The sequence below is a fragment of the Microplitis demolitor genome, chromosome 3 (assembly GCF_026212275.2).
Source record: "Microplitis demolitor isolate Queensland-Clemson2020A chromosome 3, iyMicDemo2.1a, whole genome shotgun sequence".
Taxonomy (NCBI): domain Eukaryota; kingdom Metazoa; phylum Arthropoda; class Insecta; order Hymenoptera; family Braconidae; genus Microplitis; species Microplitis demolitor.
The window spans coordinates 8,253,936-8,278,782 of NC_068547.1; the positions used below are offsets into that span (position 1 = coordinate 8,253,936).

The 24,847-nt window shown below is 25.5% G+C and overlaps 3 protein-coding genes across 5 annotated transcripts; 2 read left to right on the top strand and 1 right to left on the bottom strand.

Moving 5' to 3' along the window:
- Nucleotides 1-249: 249 nt before the first annotated feature.
- On the bottom strand, nucleotides 250-4,831 carry LOC103569720 (uncharacterized). Its single transcript, XM_014440471.2, has 5 exons — nucleotides 4,651-4,831; nucleotides 2,750-3,170; nucleotides 1,356-1,526; nucleotides 858-1,033; nucleotides 250-786 (listed from the first exon to the last, which is right to left on the bottom strand). Exons 1-5 carry the CDS (start codon nucleotides 4,724-4,726, stop codon nucleotides 512-514), a joined length of 1,119 nt encoding a protein of 372 aa, XP_014295957.2. The 5' UTR covers nucleotides 4,727-4,831; the 3' UTR covers nucleotides 250-511.
- A 141-nt stretch (nucleotides 4,832-4,972) lies between these two features.
- Nucleotides 4,973-8,911, top strand: LOC128667437 (E3 ubiquitin-protein ligase RNF8-like). The gene is made up of 4 exons (XM_053737336.1): nucleotides 4,973-5,275; nucleotides 6,089-6,959; nucleotides 7,322-7,696; nucleotides 8,425-8,911. Exons 1-4 carry the CDS (start codon nucleotides 5,156-5,158, stop codon nucleotides 8,490-8,492), a joined length of 1,434 nt encoding a protein of 477 aa, XP_053593311.1. The 5' UTR covers nucleotides 4,973-5,155; the 3' UTR covers nucleotides 8,493-8,911.
- A 1,950-nt stretch (nucleotides 8,912-10,861) lies between these two features.
- On the top strand, nucleotides 10,862-23,181 carry LOC103569671 (protogenin). Of its 3 annotated transcripts, none has more exons than XM_053737337.1 (20): nucleotides 10,862-11,675; nucleotides 12,889-13,154; nucleotides 14,005-14,149; nucleotides 14,724-14,880; nucleotides 15,694-15,765; nucleotides 15,845-16,071; nucleotides 16,147-16,292; nucleotides 16,686-16,845; nucleotides 16,927-17,211; nucleotides 17,955-18,119; nucleotides 18,203-18,394; nucleotides 18,467-18,651; nucleotides 19,169-19,310; nucleotides 19,385-19,483; nucleotides 19,559-19,712; nucleotides 20,611-20,741; nucleotides 20,819-21,184; nucleotides 21,263-21,540; nucleotides 21,614-21,718; nucleotides 22,236-23,181. In XM_053737337.1, exons 1-20 carry the CDS (start codon nucleotides 11,606-11,608, stop codon nucleotides 22,428-22,430), a joined length of 3,540 nt encoding a protein of 1,179 aa, XP_053593312.1. In that variant the 5' UTR covers nucleotides 10,862-11,605; the 3' UTR covers nucleotides 22,431-23,181. The 3 variants fall into 3 exon arrangements, with proteins under 3 accessions (XP_053593312.1, XP_053593314.1, XP_053593313.1); XM_053737339.1 differs by having other exon boundaries at nucleotides 17,958-18,119; XM_053737338.1 differs by having other exon boundaries at nucleotides 15,697-15,765.
- The last annotated feature ends 1,666 nt before the right edge of the window (nucleotides 23,182-24,847 follow it).

Below are 24,847 nucleotides of genomic sequence, written 5' to 3' on the forward strand. Positions count from 1 at the left end.
GAAATTTTATTATGATTCATAAATTGTCTGACTCTTTATAACTGATATTTTTGTCACGGTCTAATATGAATTCTGCTTCCATCTAATAATGTATAATGCATCGAATATTGTATTTATGAATTCATTTTATCATTTTTTAGAGTTTATTATTAAGTTATAAAAATAAAAAACATGAAATATTCAAAACAATTGAATGTAACTTTTTATTTTTAATTTAATAAAAACATTTTTCCATCTGAACAAATAAAAGATCACATAAATTAATCGGTATATATGCAATTTTATTTGTTTAAGTCATACTTCTTTTAGCAAGTTGTGAGTAAATTTTTAACAAACTACGAAGTGTGTGCGCCAAAGTTTAAATTTTAACGCGCGCCCACTTTTTATAAATTTTTATTTAATATACTTTATTTATTTACTATGCTATAGTAAATTTAATATAAATATTTACAAGCTATGTAAAAAATTTAACAATTAAAGTTTACCTCAATTAAAAAAAAAAAATAATATATCAGATTAAGTTTTTTTTTATCAATCGAATTGTTTTTTCTAGTAAAAGTTTTTTTTTCTCTTCTTTTTTAAATTTTTTAATTTTCATTAATTTTTTATTTATCGTATTCTTCATGATATTCCACTGTAATTTATCCATTCCTGGATAAGAATCGAGATTCAGTAGTAAATTTAAATCATCTTCTGTTTTAATATTCTTGATATTTATTTTCTTAGATTTCTTCAATGATTTTTTGACTTCCGGAGTTGATAAAAAAGATTCACGTGATATTGGAACTAAAATAAATATAAAAATATAACTATTAGTGTTTCTCATATTTTGAATTTTAATGTATAATAAAACTTACCACCAACATCATTTGCAGGAAAAGAAATCTCTTCATTTTCGTGAACTTCTTTTGGTTGCTCTTGAGAGTTATTATTTTCACAGAGTGATAAGTCATCAGTTTTTTCATCGGCTAATTCATCTTGAGGTTTAATCAAACTAAAGATGGAATCAGATGAATTTCCATCTATTGGTAAACTGTAAAAAAAATGAATAATTTTATCCAAGACTCGATTTATTTTACTGCATACAGAAAATAAGAATTTCTTGGTGCTAAAAATTTTTACCCTTTCCAAAAAATGTTTTGCAAAAAATATTTTCTGATTCAAGAAATTCTTTTTTTTCTGTGCACGATAACTTTTAAATAGAAATAAAATTAAATAAACTCGTCATTATCAAGATCGATTTTTGCTATCAATTAATTCTATTCCCACTTGAATAAAAATATTTAAAACGGCAGTAAAATTAAAGTTAATAATTAATTTATTCACGGAAAATTTATAATGTTCTTGAAATTTACCATTGAATCGGCTCATCAGTCCACGATAAAGACAGCCATTGTTTCAAATCTGCTGGCAAAGAATAATTTGAAGGCATCCACTGAATCCCAACCAATTCCAATCTTTCATTAAATGGATATATTTTATTGTACCAAATACAACATTTATTTACCAGATGCCTAGACAGTATCCTAAAAAAAAAAGTCATTTAATGTGGGGTAAGTAAATAAGTATGCAAATAATTATCCAAGTTCTAATTTGTTTTAGCCAATGAAAATAATACTCCAGGTATTTTCTATTAAATTATTCATCTATTTCAAATAATTATTCGTTTGAAAAAAAAGAGAAACCAATAGGAAATTCGTAATTTTTTTAAAGTTGAAAATGATAAAATTTTTTCCATTAAAATATTTATGAGATTCATTATAAGTCAGAGATTCCTTATGACAAAACTTGAATTATTCATTTGGAATCTACTTTATTATAAATTTTATTTAGTTATTTGTTTGCAATGTCAATAAAAATAAATACTAGTTTATAATTTTATTGATTTTCAATCAATTAAATATTAGATTTAATTTAATTAGAAAAAAAAATTAATATTTTTACTAAAACGTTGATTAAAAGCGAGACTACTACAAAGTAAAATTCTGCTGCAGTATTTAAAACTTGAAGTAAAAAATAAGTACAATAAAATATGATTCTGGTTAGCAGACAATTAACAATTTTCGGATTTTTTTTTTAAACAATTTCACTTGAAAAAAAAAAAAAATAATAATAAATAATGCGCATGTAAAAAATTTAAAAAACTATAAGTACAATTTTTTTTGAATATTTTTTTTTTATGATTTGTCGATTTCAAAAAAATCTAAAAATTATTAGACGTTGGCTAACTTCAGTATCATAATAAAATTACTGCCAAAAATAAATACCACCATCGTCAGTTCTGAGTTTATCAAAAATTTAGAACTATCGGTGGTTAAGATTTCAAATACAAGTGATAATACAGCAGTGATTTTATTGCTGTCACTTTTTTATTAGAGAGTTTCAAAAACGGACAAGATTTTGTTGAAAGAAATTATTTAGACATATTACAGCAGATTTTGAATTGAAGGAAAAATATTTCTTAGGATTACAAAAAAATTCTTGTCTTAAAAAAATTTTCGTTTTTAATTCATAATAAGAAAAATTCCTTGAAACAGAAAAAAATTTTCTCGGGGCGAAAAAAAATCTTTCATTATAAAATGAAAACAAAAATTTTTTTAGGACTAGAAAAAATTTTCTTGAGGCAAAAAATTTTCTAGGGGAGAGTAAAATTTTTCGCGTCAAGAAATCTGTTTTTTTTGTAGAGTTTTACTTTTAGTAGACTCGCTAATGAACAAATTTTAAATAATTAAACAGATTTAAAAACTACCATATCCTTGAAAGAACCGCATAAGCTATAGTCGAAGGAGTCCACGCATGTCCAATTTGAATTCTCGCTCTAAAAAATGTCGCTGCACATTTTGAAACATTTTCAATTCTACACATCAATTTGGCAAATCCTTGAGTTCTTGATAAAACATACTGGAGCATTTGTCTCGTAGGTAAACTGACAGTATCACTAATTACAACATTGTCAATTAAATACTTGTATTCATTTTCCAGTGACAGTTTTAAATAATTAAGTAACGCGCGATTTACTTTTTCCATATTTTTCAAACCCTTATCATTTCGGAATTTCGTTTTCATTCTGTATATTAACCGACTTAATATCGTTGCTTCACTGCATAAAATATTTTGTGATTTTATGTCATTATATATTTTGTTTAATGTATTTACAAAAATTCTTGTATCTAAAAAAAAAAAGTTGTTGATTTTCAACTTATAAATTATTAGTTTTAATTTAATTATCATATTAAATTATGTGATGAAAAAATTAGCAGACAATTTTTCAAAAGACAAATTTTTTCATGCATACGGATAAAATTTTTGTTGATTTTTTAAATAATTGTCCTGATAATTCCTAATTTTTTAATAAAAATTCAACTGAAATAAGATGAGGTCTAAGTTTTTTAATTTACAAACAAATTACGAACTATAAAAGTTCTTAAAAATATGCATACAAAAATTTTAGAAGTTTCTCATACGAGTTATTCAAACTTTTTTACATTAGCATAGAGTTTTAGTTAATTTAAAAATTGTCGGCTGTCTACAACTTCTAGTCGAGAGGAAATTGCGGATTTGACCTTCTGCTATAAAGTCATAATCTAGTCTAGTCTAGAACTGTGTGGTCTTATCAGATATACCTGGTCTTGGAATGTCTTCGTACCGTGAAATCAACTAAAAATTACGCAGCTTATGGATCACCATAGAATAGCAAGACGTTAATTGCTACTGCTTAGAACTTTTTTATGATCTTGAAGTCAACATGATACTAAAGTTAGCAGACGTCGAATAATTTTTTGGCAATACAATTGTCTTATTCTCAGCCAATCTTAAAAGACTACAAAAATATTTTTCTTTTATCATTTTTTTTTTCTATTTACTCATATATTTTTTTTTGTGTCACTTTGTGTAATCGGGGTAAAGCTGATTGACGTTAAATAAATAAATTTTAAATGTAAATTATAATACTACAGTTAGCCGAAGTCGGATAATTTTTTGATCTTTTTAAAAACGACAAATTGTTAAAAAAAAATATATTTAAAAAAGTTGCATCTGTAGTTCTTTTAATTTTCTACTTATGCATTTTTTTTCTTTTTTTTGTAAAAAAATTTATTTCTTTTAAATAAACAACTGAAAATTTCATATTAAAAACTGAGTGTGAGTGTAGCAGATACCAAATAAATTTTAAATTATTAATAAATAGAGTAAATAATTTTTAAAAAATGCGCATTTAAAAAATTAAAAAATTAATGAGTACATTTTTTATAAATTTTATAATTTTAAACTTGTCTAATGTCTGCTATATTCACTCTCATTAAAAACTCTAAAAAATACTATGATATTGAATGATCCTAAAGTTAACATACAACTAATAATTTTTGAATTTTTTTTTCAACAATAAATTATAAGAAAAAAAAAAAATTTGAAAAAATTGCACCTGTGGTTTTTTTAATTTTCTACATGTGCATATTTTTAGTTTTCATTTTTTTGTAATTGATTTGTTGAAAAAAAAATCAGAAAATTTTGAATTGTCTGCGAACTTTAGGATTACAAAAATACTTTGCTGCATATTCGAAAAATTTTGTTTTGCTTACAAGTAATTTATAAAAATTAAAAAATTGTCTGCTATTTTAATTATCGTGCTATTTATGAATAATTAAGTTTTACCAAATTTATCTGATGTTGTTTTCCAGGAACTTGTTGGTGGCCTTTGTAAATTCAATTGATTCCATGGAATATCCATTTTTATAACAAATGTTTTTTTATAATTTTTGAAAATTTTAGAGCGTTTAGGTTATGTTTATGATTACAAAACATTTCCATGCTTTCATCATGGAATTATCGATAGTTGAAGCTGATAAAGTCGACTGTAGTATCAACTGTAAATATTAATTCAATCTCCATATAATAACTCTCCTAGTTGTTGGGTGATGTCGCAATACGTAAATTTCGTGTTCAACTGTTTAGTTGTTGGCAGTTAGTTGTTATTTTTACGAGCAGAGCAAAGTGTAAACAATCACATGTGGAAAAAGAAACTGCGCTGAAGTTAATTTTCATTTTATTTGTTATAATTTAAAATTATAAAATAATTTATGACTCGTGAGTTAAAAACGAGCAGTAAACAAATTATTTTATTTATGACATAAATTTTTTGAAATTTAAATATAAAGTAATGGATTCAACATCAGCTAACGATGATGACAACAAAATACCACCAGAAAATATGATCGTTCTGGTTAAGTGTGACAAGGAAAACTCCGAGTTACAAGATATTTATGTCAACAAAAATAATGTGAGTAATTTAAATAAATATGCACAAGTTTAATTTGACATGAGTATGAATGTCACTGGCAATTAGCAATTTCAAAAATTTTTAAATTCTGAAATAAAGAAAATACAAGTAGATTAAAATTGAAAATTCGTGTTTAGATAATTGGAAAATCAGTCTGCGTATTTTTTTTAAGTTCATTATTTTCATATATTTATTTATTTATTTAACATTTTTAAACGGTCTCATATCTGCTACACTCGTAAACTTGACACATTTCAGCATAAAAATTTTTTTTAACTTTAAAAGTTTAATTTTTGTTAATATTTTTTATTTATTCACAAAATTTTTACTTGCCTCAAAATGCAAATTTTTTGCATTGAAAATTGTGAACGAAAATTTTCTTAAGGCGAGAAAAATTTTTTTGTGCTAAGAAATTCTTTCCAGTCCTAAGAAAATATTTGTCTTCAATTCGTAGTTCAAAATATTTCTTGTACCAAGAAATCCTTTTTTTTTTCTGTGTATAGATAAGGCACAAAAATATTGGCAAAACCATCAGAAATTTTTTATAACGCTGAAAAAGAAATCTTGAGTCAAAAAAATATTTTTGAAGACAGACGTTTTTTCGAACTAAGTCAAGATTTTCTTGAATCAAGAAAAAAAGTCTTAGTTCAAGAAAAAAATTTTGATTCAAAATTGAACTAACATTTTTTTTTTGAACTGAGAAAATTTGATATTTTTTTCTAAGGTTACAAAAAATATTCTTAGGCCCAGAAAAAAAATCTTGGTTCCGATAAACTCTTAAACCAAATTTTAAAAAAATTATTGTTTTCACAGTATAAAATTGGTAGGGGACGTGATTGCAATGCTCATATTCTTGATGTTCTTATTTCAAGAAATCATTGTATTCTTAAATTCAATAATGAGACTGAACAATGGAGCATTACAAATTTAAGCTCAACTGGAACAAAGCTAAATGATGATATTTTAGATAAAGATAAACCTCAGGTTCTTCAGATAGGAGACTTTATTAAATTCAGTGAATCAAATAAATTTAAGTTTTATGTTAAAGAATTTATTGAAAACGGGCCAAAGATTAAAAAACAACGTCTTGATGAATCTGTTTTTAATGAAGAAATTAAGAGACAGAAAGCTTTTGCAGAAGAACAGGAATTGAAGAGAAGAGAAATGGAAGACCAGCTTATGAATAAACAAAAAGAACAAGAAGAATTGAAAACTCGATTAGATGAGTTATTAAAATGCCAACAAGAAGCAGAAGGAAAAAGTGAAGAGCAACATGAGCTGATAAAACAACTTGAGGATAAAATAAAAAGTGGAAATGAAATTGAAACACAACTTCAACAAAATTATAATCATCTTTTGTCTACGGTTGAAGCTCAGAAACAACAATTTGAACAACTATTAGATGCTGAAAGACTTAAATGGCAGCAGACATTGGACATGACTAAACAGGAAAAAGAAGCTATGGAGAAAAAAATGTTGGATGATATGGCGACATGGAGAGCTAAGCAAAATGCCGAGTGGACTACTGTCGTTGATGACTTGGTGAAAAAAGAAAAGGATATCCAGAAAAAATTAGCTGATGAAAAAGCTTTACTTGAACAAAGATTGATTGAGGCTGAAAGAGCTTTGCAGGAAAAAACTGTTCTTGCTGAACAACTACAAAACACTGTACAAAATCAACAAGGTATATATATTTTTATTTATTGTATATAGAATTATATTAGTACATTGTAGACTGTGCCAAAAAAATCGACTATTTTTTCAAAATTATATGCAAAATATTGTTCAAGACAATAAAAAAAAATACTGTCAAAGTTTGAGCTCTCACAAAATTGCCACAATTTTTGGAAGTTCTTTATTTGCATTTTTGAAATTTGAATTTTTTATCAATGATAAAATTGCGAGCATATCATTTTTTAAAATCCGAATTGATTTTTTTTTTTAATTATATAAGTTTACTTGTCTAGTTTAAATCTAAAAGTTCACTTATTGAAGTTCAAATTACGAAAAATTGAAATGAAAAGATCATAATTTTTTGGTTTTTAGTTATCGTAGTTGAAATAGCAGCACAAGAAGAATCTCTCGAAACTATTGATCTGACTAAAGATGACATTCGACCGGGTTCATCCAAATCAAATAGTGCAATAGTTGACAAAGTTGGAAACATATTGGACGAACAATTGACGTGTCAAATATGTTCAGAACTTTTCGTCACAGCAGTAACTCTTCACTGTTCTCATACATATTGCCAGTATTGTATATATATGTGGATGAAAAAAAAGCGTGAATGTCCAATTTGTCGTGCAGTAATTACAACAATTTCAAGATCACTAGTGTTGGATAACTTTATTGAACAAATGGTCAATGATCTGTCTACTCATCACAAAGAACGTAGAAGAGAATTAGTAAATCAGCATAAAGGTAAAATTTAGCTTTTATTTTTTTTGATAATTTTAATATGACGTTCTTGTTTATCCTGATGGATCCAATTTACGGGAATCACCGGAATTTACTGTATTTTGACCGCAATTTGCAGTAATTTTTTTTTTATCGCAAATACAATAAAGTACTTCACTTTACGGTAAAAACGCCGTAATTTTACGGAAAATACCGCGGAGCTGTCGCAAATTTGTGGTAAATTACCGCGCTCTTATCGCAAAATATCATATTTGGTATAAAATACCACAATTTACTGTAAAATACCGTAATTTAGAATACTGTAGCATAGAAAGTGCCGCAATTGACCGTAATTGCATGGAAAAATACCAAATGATTGCCACGAATTTACGGTCAATTACTACGTCGTTATTGTAAAGTATAGTATTTTGCCGTAATTTTTCACAGAATACCGTAAATTACGGCAGATTACCGAAAATTCCCGGAAAAATACATCAGGACTGCCACATAACAGATCCGAATTACGGTAAATTTCCGCAATTCATTGCAAAATACTGGAATTTACGGAAAAAGACCACAGAAATGCCTCAAAGTTACGGTAGATTACCGTACTTGTACTCTAAATTACTGTACTTGACCTGAAATTCCGTAATTCTTCATACCATAAATTATGACAAATTACAGTAATTGCCGCAATTTATGGTAATTTGGATCCGTTAGGGTACTTAATATTTTTGTTTACATTTTTTCAGCTGCGTGCCGTAAAATGGGTTTTGGAAATATCAATCCAAGAAAAAAAGCAGTGCGTGGACGTCCGTAATTTTTATATTAAAACAAAACAAATCTCAGGAAAAATTTTATAGCTTTCATTTTAATTTTATAATTAAGCCAATTAAGTAATTAATAGTTAATTATTTATAGTTCTTGGAATATTTAGACGATATTAATTTAGACATAAAACAAAAAATTATTTAAATTTAAAAATATTATGAAAGACAAAATTTTTATAATATCAATTATCTGAAATATTTATTTTATATTGTTCTATTATTTATTAAAATTATAAAAAAATACAAGTATTAATAGGTAGTCAACTTGTAACATGTATTTAAAAAAAGTTTATCGTTAATGTTATTAAAATATAAGCCAAATAATATGAATACTCAAATCTTGAGAAAATAATTATTATTTTATACGGCATGTTTATTTATTTATTTTGAAGGCTATCGTCTTTTACGTTTTAAAAAAAAATAAACTTGTTCATCTAAGAAACATCTTATATAATTACTAGAATAAATAAAGCAATTTGTATTTGCTGAATAAAAGTTTTATACTAACATATTTTTTTAGTTTTTCAAGTGAAATATTTAAAATGATCCCATCATGGAAGATATAAAATAATTAATTTATCAAAACATACAACTTTAGGGTATTCTTCCTTTATTTACGGTGCGCATAAATTTTTTACCATAACTTCAATGGAAAGTTTAAATTTTTCATTATGCGAGGGAACATTTTCTCGCGCGTATTTATTTCATTTTTCCCATAAAAGGAAAATCCATTTTTTTTGTTAAACGAAATAAAATTTAAATCTCTTCGATAAATTGTAAAATTATCCCAAGATCGTGTACCTCGGGTGTTTTCAGATTTTATCCCCATTCTGAGTTTTCTATATACTAAATATTCTCCCACTTTTTCTTGCGCATGCGCAGTTTAGAAATAACCGGTAGTGGAGGGACTTTGAAGTTCATTCTCTCCCCAGGACAAGTTCAGCTTGGACTTCTAACCTCTTGTTTTAAATCGTTTTGTTTTATTCCTTGCAACAAAATTTTCTAATAACCGATTAAATGATTAATAAATAAGTAATTTATAATTATTTACTAATGAAAATTAATAAACTCTTTTTTAAGGTCATTTAATTTTTTCAAATGTTAAAAAAAAAACCTGAGAAATTTTGTTTTCTGTTCATCTTTTGCTTTGTAATAATTACTGTACTTAGTAATAATAATAATTAAAGACTACAAATTGTTTTTTTTTCTTCTTGAGCTTAAAGACAAAAATTATTCTGTTGTGTAAACTAAATAAATATTATTGTTTCTGCAATAAAGAATATTGAATAATATTTATTTGTTTAAAAAATAAAACGAGTACATAGCATTTACTTTAGATTGAATAATCTTTTAACTTATAATTTATCATATATAAAAATAAAAGTAATATAAATAATGTCATGATAAAATATAAACGAGTAATTGTATAAATTATTTTTTTCAACGAGAATACGTCGATAAGAATTAAAAAATAATAAATATTTTCACTCGAGAATTTGATGAATCACTAAAGAAATATTGCGTTTTAAAAAAATATTATATGTAATATATTCATATTTTATTTTAAATTTATAAAATAGTACAATAATAATATTTGTTGTTTTTACAGTCAACAAATTCTTCATAATTTTTAATTTATTATGGATTTATCCATGATAATTATCAATAATACAATCATTTGTTTGTTTACGTAAAATATTAATGATGCTGACGGAAACAGATATCAGTCAATTGTATAATTTTTTTAAAATATTTAAAATGCGAATTTTAAATGACACTGAAGTCAGCCGACGTCTAATAATTTTTGGATTTTTTTTTAATTAGAAAAAAAAATATTTTAAAAAAATTGCACCTATAGTTTTTTTTTTATTTTTTTAGTTTGTATATTTTTAGTTTTTTTGTAATTGAGTTGTATAAAAAATTCAAAAATTATTAATTGTCTGCAAACTCCGATAAATGTGAATGTAGCAGACATCAGACAAATTTTAAATTATTAATAAATAGAGTAAATAATTAATATAATAGAATTTTTAAGAAATGCCCATATTAATTCCAAAATTTTTTAAACGCGCATTTTGTAAAATAACTATTTTATTAATTATTTACTCTATTTATTAATAATTTTGTATTTGTCTGACGTCTGCTACATTCACACTCATTGAATCATAAGTGTGAAAGTAGCAGACATCAGACAAATTTTAAATTATAAATAAATAGAGTAAATAATTTAAAAAACAGTATTTACAAAAAATGCCTTTATTAATTTTAAAATTTTTTAAATGCGCATTTTTTAAAAATTTTATTTTACTAATTGTTTACTATATTTCTTAATAGTTTTAAATTTTTCTGACGTCTGCTACATTCACAATCATTTTTTTTTTGGTAAAAACGAATGACAGTTAAAATGAATTTCAAATAATTCATTATTTTGGCGCGAAAACTGTTTTATACGCAAACGTTATTCGCAAACGATATGCGCGCTCATGTTGGCGAATACGGGAGAAGGGTAAAAGAAAGAAGAAGAGAAAAGAACAAACTCGCGAACCGCCGAGGGGAAAGAGGCGGAGATGCGCGATCGCGTGTGATTGTAAAGACTATATACAACTCAACGACTTGTTTTAGTTTTTAGTTATATTACACACGTAAACGTGAGTCGTGAATGCGTTATATTCTCCGAGTTTCGCGCGTGTCTTTATCACATACTCACGTGTTTAATTTAAAATAATATTCTCGGACTAAATAAAATATCCAAGGAATTATTTATTGTCGCGTAATATAATTAATGTACTTATTTTTTAGTACAGTAAGAATGTAATGTACAGAGGCGTGATTGTCGCGTTAGTGGTCCGCGGGGCGAGTGTTTGGTGAACGGAACGGCGATTTAGAGTATCGCGAGTTTCAAAGTCGCGATACAAGTTACGACCGAGGCTAATAAATAATTTAAAAAAAAAAATAAATAACCATCGGTAAAATAAGTGACGGTGATGTCAAACATGCGGCGTAAATTATCACGAGAAATAGTGATAAAGGTGCGGAGTTTCAGTGTCCTGTTGATTAAAATTTGTTGGTAAAATATAATTAGGGTGCCAATGAGCCCAGATTTATGGCGGCGCGGGTGCTTTTGTTCGGCATCTTGTTTACGGAAGTAGTGCTCGAGCCCGTTTGCGCCGCAGGTGGGTTTTTTAAGTCACGTTTTTAAATTTTTAAAAATTTTTTAAATTTTTTATTACTCTGATTTGCATGTTTATAATTTACTGTCGGTATTTAATTGTTGTATTTAAATATTATTAAATATTGGGTTTTTATTACATGGATTTTGTAGCATCCATGTGATGGGTAATTTATTTTTTTGGGGCAGGTTATTTTTGCGTCACGCACCCGCGATCGATAGCATGATGGTGACAACCTGTCATTCAAACAATGAATTTTTTTTTGTGGATAAATTCATCGGACATATTCTGATTTATACTTATGGTTCCGTGAATACGTCTGTTTGTACAGATATATGTATACATATTTTTTTTTTTTTTTATTTTAATTTCACTTTATTGTACGTCGTTGAATTATTTTTATATGTAATTTAAGTCAATGTATTTTTTAGGTGTAATTATATGAAATTAAATTCGGAAGAATTGTTTGGGTCGCATGCAAAAAAAAAAAAAGAATTTTTTGGCGCAAAAAAATTTTTGGAGTAGAAAAAAATTTGTTGAGAGAAGTAGAAATTTTCTTGGAACGAGTAAAAATTTTTAATTATAAAGAAAAATGAAAATTTTATTTGACGATAAAATTTCTTGCTCAAGAAAATTTTTTCTCGTCCCAAGAAAATTTTCCTTTTTTATTCTTAAAGCAAAAAATTTTCTTAGGGCGAATAAAAATTTTATGATCGTAAAGTTAGCAGACATTTAAAATTAAAAAAAATTTTCTTTTTAGCAGAAATAATGAAAAAAAAAATATTTCTAAAAAAATGCACATGTCGAAAATTTCATAAATTATAAGTGCAATTTTTCAAAATATTTTTTTAATATATATTTTTGTTAAAAAAAAATCAAAAAATTTTAAAATGTCTGCTTACTTTATAGTCATAAAATTTTTCAGTATGAAGAAAAACTTTGAGAACTAGAAAAAATTTATAGTCTTAAGAAAATTTTTGCTGGCCCCAAGAATATTTTCGTTTTCAATTTTTAATGCAAAAAATTTTTTGAGACCTCAAAATTTTTCTGTCAAGAAATTCTTTTTTTTTTTTTGTGGATAAAAAGATCATATTTTTAATTACTGAAAATTATAAAATTCAATTTATCGGTTATTTACCTGAATTAATTATCAAGAGTAATAAAAAAAATTAATTTTTATATTATTTAATGCTAATAAACTAATTATATTTTTTAGGTGGTAAAGGAACTGGTAATAATTTAAACGGTAACAAAAATGGATCGAAACGAGATGGGGTGAATTTAAACTTAAGTAAAAGTTTGAGCCAAAATTTAAGAATTGAGCCCGGGGGATATGTTGTGCTGGGAAGAAAGGGTGTTACTTTAAATTGTTTACCAAGTAATAATCACGATGTATCTTGGCTTTACAATGGCGAACCAGTACTACCATGTGGGATTGCAAGATGCGAAATTCTCGACAATGGCTCACTTCATTTTTACAAGGTTCTTATTTATTTTAAATAATTATACCCGTTTGAGGTAAGACTCGATTGTCAACAGAGTAACAATTACTGAAGGGTATTCTATTGAATTATTTATTAACTTCCTTCAACATCTTTTCAAGCCAAGAGTTTTTTTATTCAATCTTTGGAATATAGAGAGCCCTAAAAAACGCACTGTCATGAATTGATACTACGTCAATAATCGGGTCTTTTGTATGATGTTTTTTACCATACCCGCACTAGAAGTTTAAATTCTTGCCCTGTTTAAATGGAAAAAAGTCGTTCTGTTCTTTTATCAGAAAACGAATGATAAAAATTAACGAATGCGTCATTCTTCCCACAAACAGGCAAAATTATAATATTATAACAGCTAATTATTCAAAAAAAATATTTTGAAAAATTGCACTTATAGTTTTTTCAATTTACTACATGTGCATATTTCTAGTTTTTTTTTTTGTGATTGATTTGTTAAAAAAAAAAAAAATCAGAAAATTTCTAATTGTCTGTTAACTTCACGATTATTAAAAATTCGAACTTCAAGTGCAGGTCTGGTGAAAAGTCGTGTGCACACCCCGGGAGGTAGGACGTCCGCATGTTTCCAACCCTCATCTTCGGCTGGGATAGATAATTACACGGTTTTGAATGCCCTACTTTCCTCCCTTGGTGTGTAATCTACTAATTCTTGTTTTCTCTAGCACTTTTGCCTAGATTTGAACAAAAAAATTATGAAAGATTTAAAAAATTTTTATTTGAAAATTGGTGTAATTAAATTATAGAAATTTTTTATTTTTATTATTATAAAATATTAATCTATTTAATAACTATACTAATGAAATTTTTATTTGTAATAGAAACAAAATTTGCAATTGGCACAAAAATCTATTGGACGAAACGAAACGATTAATGATATGTATAAAAAACACGAGTATCGATGTATTGGACGGACTTCTTCTGGAGGATTTTTACGATCTTCGCCGGTATTCATACAAATTGCTGGTATAATTGATTTTTATTTAATTTATAAAGTACACAGGAAGTATTTTATGTTAAATTACTCAAGGTTTACATTTTACTACTAATTTTTTATAATTATGAAATTTTTTTCTTTTAAAATTTTAAACTTTTGAATTCCCGCCAAATCCTATTTAATTTTCTCAAAAAAAAAAAAAAAAAAAGTGCAGTTCCGAGTAAATCTGTTATTAATTACCTTCATAATAAATAATTGCATGTAAAAATCGCAATTTTACGTATTTATTTAATCCGAACACAAATAAAATTTTTAAAGTCATGAAAACGAAAACTTTTTGAATAAAAAAAAATATTTTACTTGTCAACGTGATTTTATATTAAGACTGAGGGCTAAAATTTTAATTAAAGTTTCTTGTCATTTGATATTTAATTAGGGTCGGAAATCATTAATGACGTAGATGAAGATAAACTTTTAAATTTTTAAATAATTAAATAAAAAAATTTGACGCCAAAAAAGTAAATCCGAACCTTTGATTATTTAACAAAGAATTCTTGATATTTAAAACTTGATATATATATATATTGAAATATTTATTTTCAGATCTTTCATATACTTTTAAGAAGTCTCCTAATGATATAACGGTACATGAAGGAGAAATTACTAGATTATCCTGTTTAATTGATAGTATACCGTATCCTCCGAATATTACATGGCAGTATAATGGAAGATTTTTATTATCAGATCGCAATAATACAAAGTATGGATCGATTTACTATTTATTCATAAAATCAATAAATACATTTGATTTAATTATCAAACAATTACATAGAAGTGAGGTTCTATTGATATTCGGTCATAAAAAATAAAATTAAGATTTCGTAATAATTTTTTTTATCTAATCTACTCTGGCGAATTAATTAAATTATTTTTGAAACAAAATAATTGAATAAAAAAAAAAATGTAAGACCGATGAATTTTTTTTAATTCTGATTTTCATGCGCAGTATGAAAAAATTGGAAAATTTGAACGTGCACAATTTACTTGCTCATTCAATAGTAAAAATTTTTTTTTAAACAAAAATGACAAAAAAAAAAAACTAATGTGTAAAAAAGAATTGATCCGGAAATTGACAATCTACAATTTTTGGTTTTTTTTTTTTAACAAATCAATTACAAAAAAATAAATTTTTAAAATGCACATTTAGAAAATTAAAAAAACTTTAGTTACAATTTTTTCGAATATTTTTTTTTTTAAATTTATCACTTTAAAAAATAATCCAAAAAGTATTAGACATCGGATAAATTCATTATCATAAAAAGTATTCAAAATAATACACAACTAAATTACATTACCACCATTATTTAAATAAAAAATTTATAAATCATTTTTATGATTTTTAAATTACAATAACCGAGAAATTTTTTTTTTATTAATCCGCTACTGAGTAGAGTAAAAACAAATTTTGATGACATTTCAATTGTTCGATTTTTGAAATTCAAAAATAGATGAAACGTCACATCTATATAATTACGAATTATGATTTTGATTATAAATAAATAATTATTATTAGTAGATATATCATGGTACCACCAGGTGTTCTTTATATAACTTCAACAAAACAGTCTGACGCTGGCTTATATAGGTAAAATAAATGAAGTTTTTTTTTATTAACATTATCTTTGATTTGATAATAAAATAATAAATGTAAAATATTTTTTTAGATGTATAGTTACAAATGATTTTATTAAAAAAACCAAAAAAAGCAAAGAGGCAAAACTGACAGTTATTCCAAAAATAAAATTACAAGAATCAAACATTCCAGCCTCATTATTCCCACAAAGTTATTATAATTATTCTTTAATTAATGGATCGAATGTTACTCTCGTTTGTGCAGTATCTGGTAATCCATTATCATTTTTAAAGTGGTCATTTGTACCACAACGTTCAGGTATTCAAAATAATTACTTTCAAATTGAAAAAAGAAATAATAATTTTATTAATTGAACGTACGTTGATATTTAAGATGGAGCCAATTCAGCGCAACCTCGCATTCTTCTTAACTCAACTACCGGTATCAGTATACTCGAATTAAAAAATGTCAGCATTTTTCATGCTGGCACTTATCTATGTTCCGTAGAAAATGTTGTCACTGGCGCTATGGAGATTCAGGTACATTTTTAAATAATATTATGTTTTGAGTTGCATTTAATTTCATGATCCTGAAGTTAACGGAATTCAAAATTTTCTGATTTTTTTTCAACAAATCGATTGCAAACAAAAAAAAAAACTAAAAATATGCACATGAAGAAAATCAAATAAACTATACGTGTAATTTTTCCAAAAAATTTTTTTTATAATTTATCGTCTTGAAAAAAAATTCAAAAGTTATTAAACGTCGGCTAACTTTAGTATCATAAAATTTTTCCAAGTCCTATAATTTTATTTAAAGAGAAAAAAATTACTATGGCCTATTTATTAAAAATAAACATTTATCTGCATATTTTTGGTCAAATATTTGAATTAAAACTATTTACTAATTAATGTTTAATTTATTTATTTTAGAATATAACTGTAGATGTAACAGTTCCTCCAACGTTTATTAAAAAACCAATAAATCAAAATTGTCCCAATGGTAGAACAGCTAGATTTGAATGTCAAGCTGATGGAGTACCAACTCCAACTATATATTGGCTCAAAGATGCGGAAAATATTACAGTTAATGGTAAGAATTGAACATAAGAAAAATACAAATAGTATTTTTATAATTTAAAATATGAAATATAAAATAATGTTTTTAATTTAGGACGGAAAACAATTTATGTAAAGGAGAATAATAAAGTGGAGCTGGCGATTTCAGCTACAGTACCATCTGACTCTGGTGATTATCAGTGTGTGGCTGTTAATTCTGCCGGAGAAATTTGGGCCGCTGGTCGGTTACAAGTTAACGCGTCGCGTAATAGTCCTGCTGCCCCGACTGAATTAAAATGTTACGCGCCATCACCAGTTAAAATAACTATCTCATGGATTCCACCACAATCTTTGCCACCTTCTAGTATTACTGCTTACACTGTTCATTATAGTCCTGAAGGTATATCAATCATATATTTAATATATAATAAATTGTACTAAGGAAAGAGAACCAGTATCCAAGCATTCATGTATATTAGGGCGATCGTTAAAAATTAAATTTTCTCAAGCGCCCTATAAAAAACTTCCAGTGAAACAATGTACGGGGAATTTGGTTTTTTCTTTTTAAATAAAAAAAATACTTGTTTCTAGACGATAAAAGTTTATTTTTCAATACAATCGCAGTTTTTTGAAAATATCTCAAGAAATATGTAGATTAAAGGAAAAAATCATAAGAACAATTTTGTAGAAAATGAAATTCTTGACAAAAAAGGTCACATTCCTTTTTTTTATAAAATGTGTATTTATCAAGATATTTAAAAAAAAACTTTTTTTAGATCTTATTACAAATGTTAAAAATAATGTTTTTTAAAAATATCTTGATAAATACACATTTTATAAAAAAAAATAAATATGAGCTTTTCTGTCAAGAATTTCATTTTCTACAAAATTGTTCCTATGATTTTTTTTTTAATCTGCATATTTCATAAGATATTTAAAAAAAACCGCAATTGTATCGAAAAATAACCGTCCTGAGGCACGTGTTCTTTTTACTCAAAAAGAAAAAACCAAATTCCCCACTAACTTTTTCTCAAACATTTTTCTAATCAGTTTTTAGACTGTATTTTTATGATTTTTTTTTTTGTTCAAAACTATTACCTCAAATTATAGGAACTTTATTTTATAAATTTTCTAAAATTTAAGAAGGTGGAAAAGAAGAAGTTTCACCAGAACCAGGCAACTCAACGTCCGTTGAAGTAACAAAACTTCTTGAGCCATACACGAATTATTCATTTTACGTGAGGGTTTGGAATAATCATGGAGCTAGTGATCAATCAGCCACAATTGTGTGTGCTACTGCGCCAAGTGGTTTGTATTTACTAAATAAAATATGTACTTAAATATAATCTGAATATTTTAATTAATATTGTTAATACATTTTGAATATTCAGTTCCAAAAACCGCGCCAAAAGTAACTGTGGATGTTTTAAGTTCTACAAAATTAAACATAACGTGGCAACCTTTGACGAAAAAAGAAGCAAGGGGTGCTGTCGTTGAGTACAAAATTCAATGGAGGCTTCATGAACATCCTTCGTATCGAGTAATTTTTGTTCCTGCTAATGTTGAACATCATTTATTGACTGGTATTATTATGATTGTTTTATAAGTAATTTAAGTTTGTTATTAATTATATAAATTATTTATTTTTATTGCAGACTTATTACCAGGAGCACAATATGATTTACGAGTATTAGCAAGAACAGAAAAAGGATGGCCGAATATCAGTGAATCTCTTCTTGGATGGAACACAGTCGTAATGCCTACTGTTGATACTGATAATTACAACATTAGAAATATTTTGGATGTTGAGATGATCAACATGAATGCTTCTCATTTAAAGGTTTTATTATTTACCTATTGATTAATTAAATTACCAACTAATTATCTAGTTTATAATATTAATTTTTTAAATTAAGGTCATTTTCAAATACTGACCCCCCCTTTATAAAAATATTTAATGACTCGTGATATTAAAATTTTATTTATCAATTAAAAAAAAAAAATTACAAGTTTTATTAATTAGGAGTAAAATCAAATTTTGTAAATATATTTTAGCCCAAAATATTTGACATTTCAAATTTCAATAAAGATTTCACTGAAATTTTACGAATTTCGTCTAACTTCTAATTAATAAAAATTGTAAGTAATTTTTTTTTCAAATTTATATAGTAAAATTTTTTCTGTCTTTTTTTTTTTCAATTAATGATTTAATTTTTTTTCAATGATTAATAAAATTTTTAATAATGTGACAGTTAAAAGTCATTGAATATTTGTAAAAAGTGGGGAATATTTTCTAAGATTTTTTTTAATCGATAATTTTTAAATAATAAACAAATAATTGATATTATTTTTAACAGATGAAATGGCAAATAAAAGAGGCCGATTTTGAAACATTTAAATTCGACTCATGGCAAATATATTGCGAATCTGTCAACGGTGATAAATTATTTACTGCGTTATTGGACAAAAATTCTACAGAGTATTTATTTACGAATCTCGGTAAATTTTAATTTTTAATTACCGTTATTAATTTCATTAATATAAATTATCATGTACTAAAATTTATTTTTTAGAACCAAATATTTCTTATACAGTGGGCTTATGTATCGTTACTAAAGGAGTGTCCAGTGATTGTATATTAAAAATTATAAAATCCATTTATTATGAATCTGGTGAGTGTATTAACGTTCGTTGACATCGTTTATAAGTTAGTGGGTACAATTACTGATTAATTATTTTATTTACAGGTAATATTCCTGTAGCTTTAGAGGCTAATCCATTATCACCATCATCAATTCAATTAACTTGGACTGTAATAAATAAAACTAGTGTAGATCAATATCAAGTTTGTTATGAACCAGTAGAGTATCCAGATTATAATTTATCTAAATGTGTTTTTGTGTGAGTATATATTTTATTAGATTTTAATTGTTGTATTATTATTTAAAATTTTGGTTACTGCACAAGTACAGCTCTGCTTAATTTTGAGGATAAAAAATATTTGACAGCGAATTAAAAAAAAAAACAATAATAAAAACTTTGATTAAATTCAATTGAATTTAAATGAAACTTAATCGAATTTTTATCAGATTTAATCGGATAATAAATATATGCAATAAAATTTTCATAATGTAATTTTTCTTTATATTTTTAGTATTTTCTTTTATAAAATTCATGAAAAATTAAAAAAAAAAGCCTAAAAATGTGAAGAAAAATCACATTATGAAAATTTTTAAGAAAAACCTTGACAATGTGACTTTTTTTAACTTTCACATAAAAGAACATCCCCTAATTTTTTATTTTCCATTGTAAAAATGGAATGAAACATTAATATTTTTACAATAAATTTTCTAGAGATCGATTTCTTTACAATTTTTAATTTGCGATAAAAAAAAACATTTTTTATTTAAAATAATTATAATTTTCAATAGTTATAACTAAATCTTGTGGCAAATTATTAGGAACTGATTATAATTGATCGTATAATTAATAAAAATATCTCATTATTTATTTTGGTAAAAAAGTTAATAAATTTTTCACTCTAAAAAAAAGTGTTAATCGTTTTTTGCAATTATCTGTGTAAATATTCAACTATAGAAAAAATTGCAAGATACCTTTTTTGTAGTATGTTAAATTTCCTACAAAAAATGTCTCTAACTTTTTTTTCGAAATTTTGATAGCTTTTGAGATATTTGAAGTTTAAACTTGAAAGAATTAGATTTAAAAATCTGAAGCTTAATATTACCGGAAGTTTATGGATTCTATGTGACTTATGGTTTGAACATAAATTTAATTTCAGGAATGATACCAAAGCAATTATTGGTGAACTCAAAGCATTTACATTGTACCGATTCAAAGTAAGAATGTTACAAAAAGATTTAAATAGCAGTCAGTTTAGTGAAAGCATCGAGTGTTATACAAGTGAAGATGGTGAGTAATTATTCTATCAAAATTAAAAGTATCACCATTAATTTATTTGAAATTTAAAAGTAAATATTTAAATTCAGTCCCTGGTAAACCTGAAGAAGTGCAAGTTTTTCAAAATGGTACAAAAATACGTGTGGTTTGGAAGGAGCCGAGCAAAACAAATGGAATAATATTATCATATTTTTTATCTTATTATTCATCGGACTTAATAAATTCCACATTAACGTGGGGTAATATGACTGTACCTGGAAACAAAACTTCTGTAATTTTGCCTGATTTACCACTGGGAGAACGTTATTATATTATGGTACAAGCAGCAACTAAGGCTGGATATGGAAGACGTTCTGATCCTATTTTTATATTTACGGGAGTCAGTTTGTCTAAAACCTCTACTTCATCAGACAAACAAAAACCACCAGCTAAATCAAAACCGGATCAAAGTCTTGGTAAATTATAAATCATCAAATATTTTTACCTGTTACAGATGATTGTAATTTATTTATGTTTTTATTTATGAATTTTAGGTATCATATTAGGTGTGGGTATAAGTATTTGCTTTATACTGATAAGCCTGTGTAGTATATACTGTCGTAAAAAATGGGAACACTCACGATCACTTCGAGAAAGTGCTCAGCCATTTAAAAATCGTATTTTTTCAAGAAATAGTACTACGTGTTGTATTGAACAATCATCGACTTCAGTGAGTCAGCAAGTCAACAATCGAATTGGTTGTAATGAAATTGAACTGGCGGTACTTTGTCCATCATCGCCGACCTCGACGAACCCACAATTAGACACTAAAGTAAAAATACTTAAAAATAGATAATTAAATAAATTTGAAATTTCAAATAATGTAAATACTTGTTTTGAAATAGGGTACGCTGGCAAATGGTATCGAAACGGGAGCTAAAGAGCCGCTTTTGACTTCTTGGAATTCAAATGAAGAAAATCGAGATTTACATATTACGGAAAATATACAAGTAATCATTATTTTACATTAAGTACACATTTTTATGGGTTCCATTACAATTGATCCCACAGACAACTGATACCCTACAAGTGATCATATGAAAATTGATCCCATCGACAACTGATCTCATAGGCAACTGACCCCACAGACAAATGACCCCATAGGCAACTGATCCCACAAACAATTGATCCCACAAATAACTAATCTTGCAGACTATCGATCCCACAGACAATTGATCCCACTGACAACTGGTTCAACGGACAACGAATTTTTTAATTCATCAGGTTCGTCAAGATTGTCATAACTTTCATTATCATCATCTTTAAAATTCTTATCTTTATCATTTTTAATTATATGCCGATGGGGTCAATTTGAACGGATTACTTGTCGTGGTATAAAATTGTTGGGATCAGTTGACGGCACACCATTTTTAAGTGTTTAAAAAAACGAATTTCTTTTCAATTTTTCCGGTATCCAATTTCACCCCATCGTCCCTAAGATTTAATTAATTATCTTATTCTTTACAGTACAAACAAAGCGATAGTCCAGTTTTAAAAAAACAGTCCAGGTCCGATGAAGATTTGAATATCACCGAGCTTACAACAATCGACTGTACTCTGAACAACAGCTCTACCAGTTTAAATAACAATCTCGGTTGTCCAGTGTCAACTCCAAAGAAAATAATACCGCCAGTGATTCCTGTGTTGGAGCCGAATGGATGAAGACAATTTTTAGTACGTAGCTCAAACAACCGCAACACCAATGAACAATAACAGCGACATTAATTAAAGTTTGTATAAAATAATAAGGTAGGTTCAATATTATTACAAACAAACAAACAATATTTTTAATTACGCTAAAATTATTTACCTGAAAAAATTACAAATTGAGGAAAGATTAGTATGAGAACATGATTCGATCATTAGTAATTAAATCAAAAAACAAAAAATTATTGGGTATAAAAAAAATGTTCGTGATCTATTGAAAAAAAAAAAAAAAAAAAAATCACCTGATGTAAAGAATCATTTTATTCATGCATATAAAGAGTATCATAGTTTTTTAAAAAAAAGAGAAAATAAGAAAAAAAAATCATGTGAAATTTGAAAATTTCATCTCAAATTGCTTATATATTATAGTTGTTATTAAGCGTATATATAATTATCATTGAAAAGAAAAAAAAAAAATAATAATTCGGTAGCGCTTGGATTTATAAGCGCAATTGAATACAAATTCAAGTGTATTACGAGCTATGTGCCTCGAAAAGTTGATTTAAAAAAAAATGATGATTGACAAAATAACAAAGAAATGATGATTGCTCACGTTTAAATGAGATATTGGAGGTTCGATTAATTAAGTAAAATTAAGTAAGATTATTAATGATTCACAAATAAAATACAATGTACATAATATTACAATTTAAGAGATTGATTAAGAACAAGTACACAAGAAATAACTTTCGAATATTCGTAATGAAAAAATATATTTTTTGTACAAAAAAAAAAAAAAAAAAAAAAAAAAAAAATACTGAAGGTAGTTCGATAATTGAAGAAATTATTTTAGAAGATATCTATTTAAATACAAAATTTTTTTGATAATTCAAAAGAATTTATTTAAGATGGAATATTTTTTTACTTCAAAATCTAAAAATGCTGAACTTTTTTTAAACTTGAAAATTTGAAAAAAAATCAACGATTTATTTTTTTGCATTGAAAAAAAATAATAAAATTTATGACTTTTAATGGAAAATCAAAAAAACTGAAACCGTTCATTTATACACAGAAAAATTTTGCACGATAAAAATTTGGATTATGAATTGACGACAAAAAATTTTTTAGAAAAATTTTTTAGAAACTAGAAAAAGTTTTTTGATGCAAGAAATTTTTTGCTTCGTCTTAAAGAATTTTTTTTTGCCTGAAGAAAATTCTTGTTTTCAATTTCTCAGGGCAAGTAAAAATTTTTTAGCACAAAGAAATCTTTTTTTACTGTGTGACTTTTTTTGTTGCGCTCAAAAAATAATTGATAATTTTAAAAAAATATTTCTTTAAAAAAAATTACAATTTAAAAAAAAATCAAAATTTTCAGTTTTCTTATTTTATAAAAAAAATTGATTTATTAATAAAATTTGATCAAAAAACGTTTATCTTGATCTTCAATGAAAAAAAAAAAGAATGAAATTAAAAAATTACCTTCATAATTTAAAAATCAACTTGAAAATTTCACTTCACTACTTTTTCTTAGTTAATCTCTTGAGTTGTTTGCGATAAACGATAAATTAGCTAAAAATTTTCTTCATTATTTTTAATAAACAAGAAGAAAAAAAGTTAATAAGTAGATTTCACCGAAGAGTCCTTTTCATTAATTCACGATCGATATAATTAGCGGTATAATTTTTTTTAATTAATTTTTTTTATTATTATTATTATTATTATTAAAAATATTACATTCCACTTGTAATTACATACTTCTTTGAATTGAACAAAATTTAAATGGTAATTAATTTTATTAGAATTTTTTAGCTTAGATAATTATTAATATTTTAATTTTATATACATATATATATATATATATATATATATATATATATATATATATATATATATATATATATATATATATATATATTTTTTTTTTTTTTTTAAATTTATTACTATCGAATTTTTTAATAGTTGTGATTATTAGTAAGTTGGATATAACTATGAACGAAAAGAATTTGAATTAACGTATTTTTATTAACGTAAATTAATAATTATATTAAATAATAATAATTGGATAATAATAGTAATTAATGATATAAATTATTATTATCATACTAAGTAATAATAGTAATAATAATAACAATAAATAATTAAAAAAAAAATAAGAACGTAAATTGATACAAATTAGATTAACTTTTGTCATTATTTTTGACATAAATAATAAGTATTCTTTACGTTCATAGTCGGATAATTTTTTTTTTTGTAATTTAAGTTTTTTATTACCTACGGTTTTCAAATGTCATTTGATTAGTCCACTATAACAATTAAAACAAAACAAAATATTTAAAAATAAACAATTCAAAGAAGAAATAATTTGTATCTGTGTAAAAAAAAATTTGATGACGGACTTTGAAATTTTAGACAATTTCGCGCTTTTGGAAAAT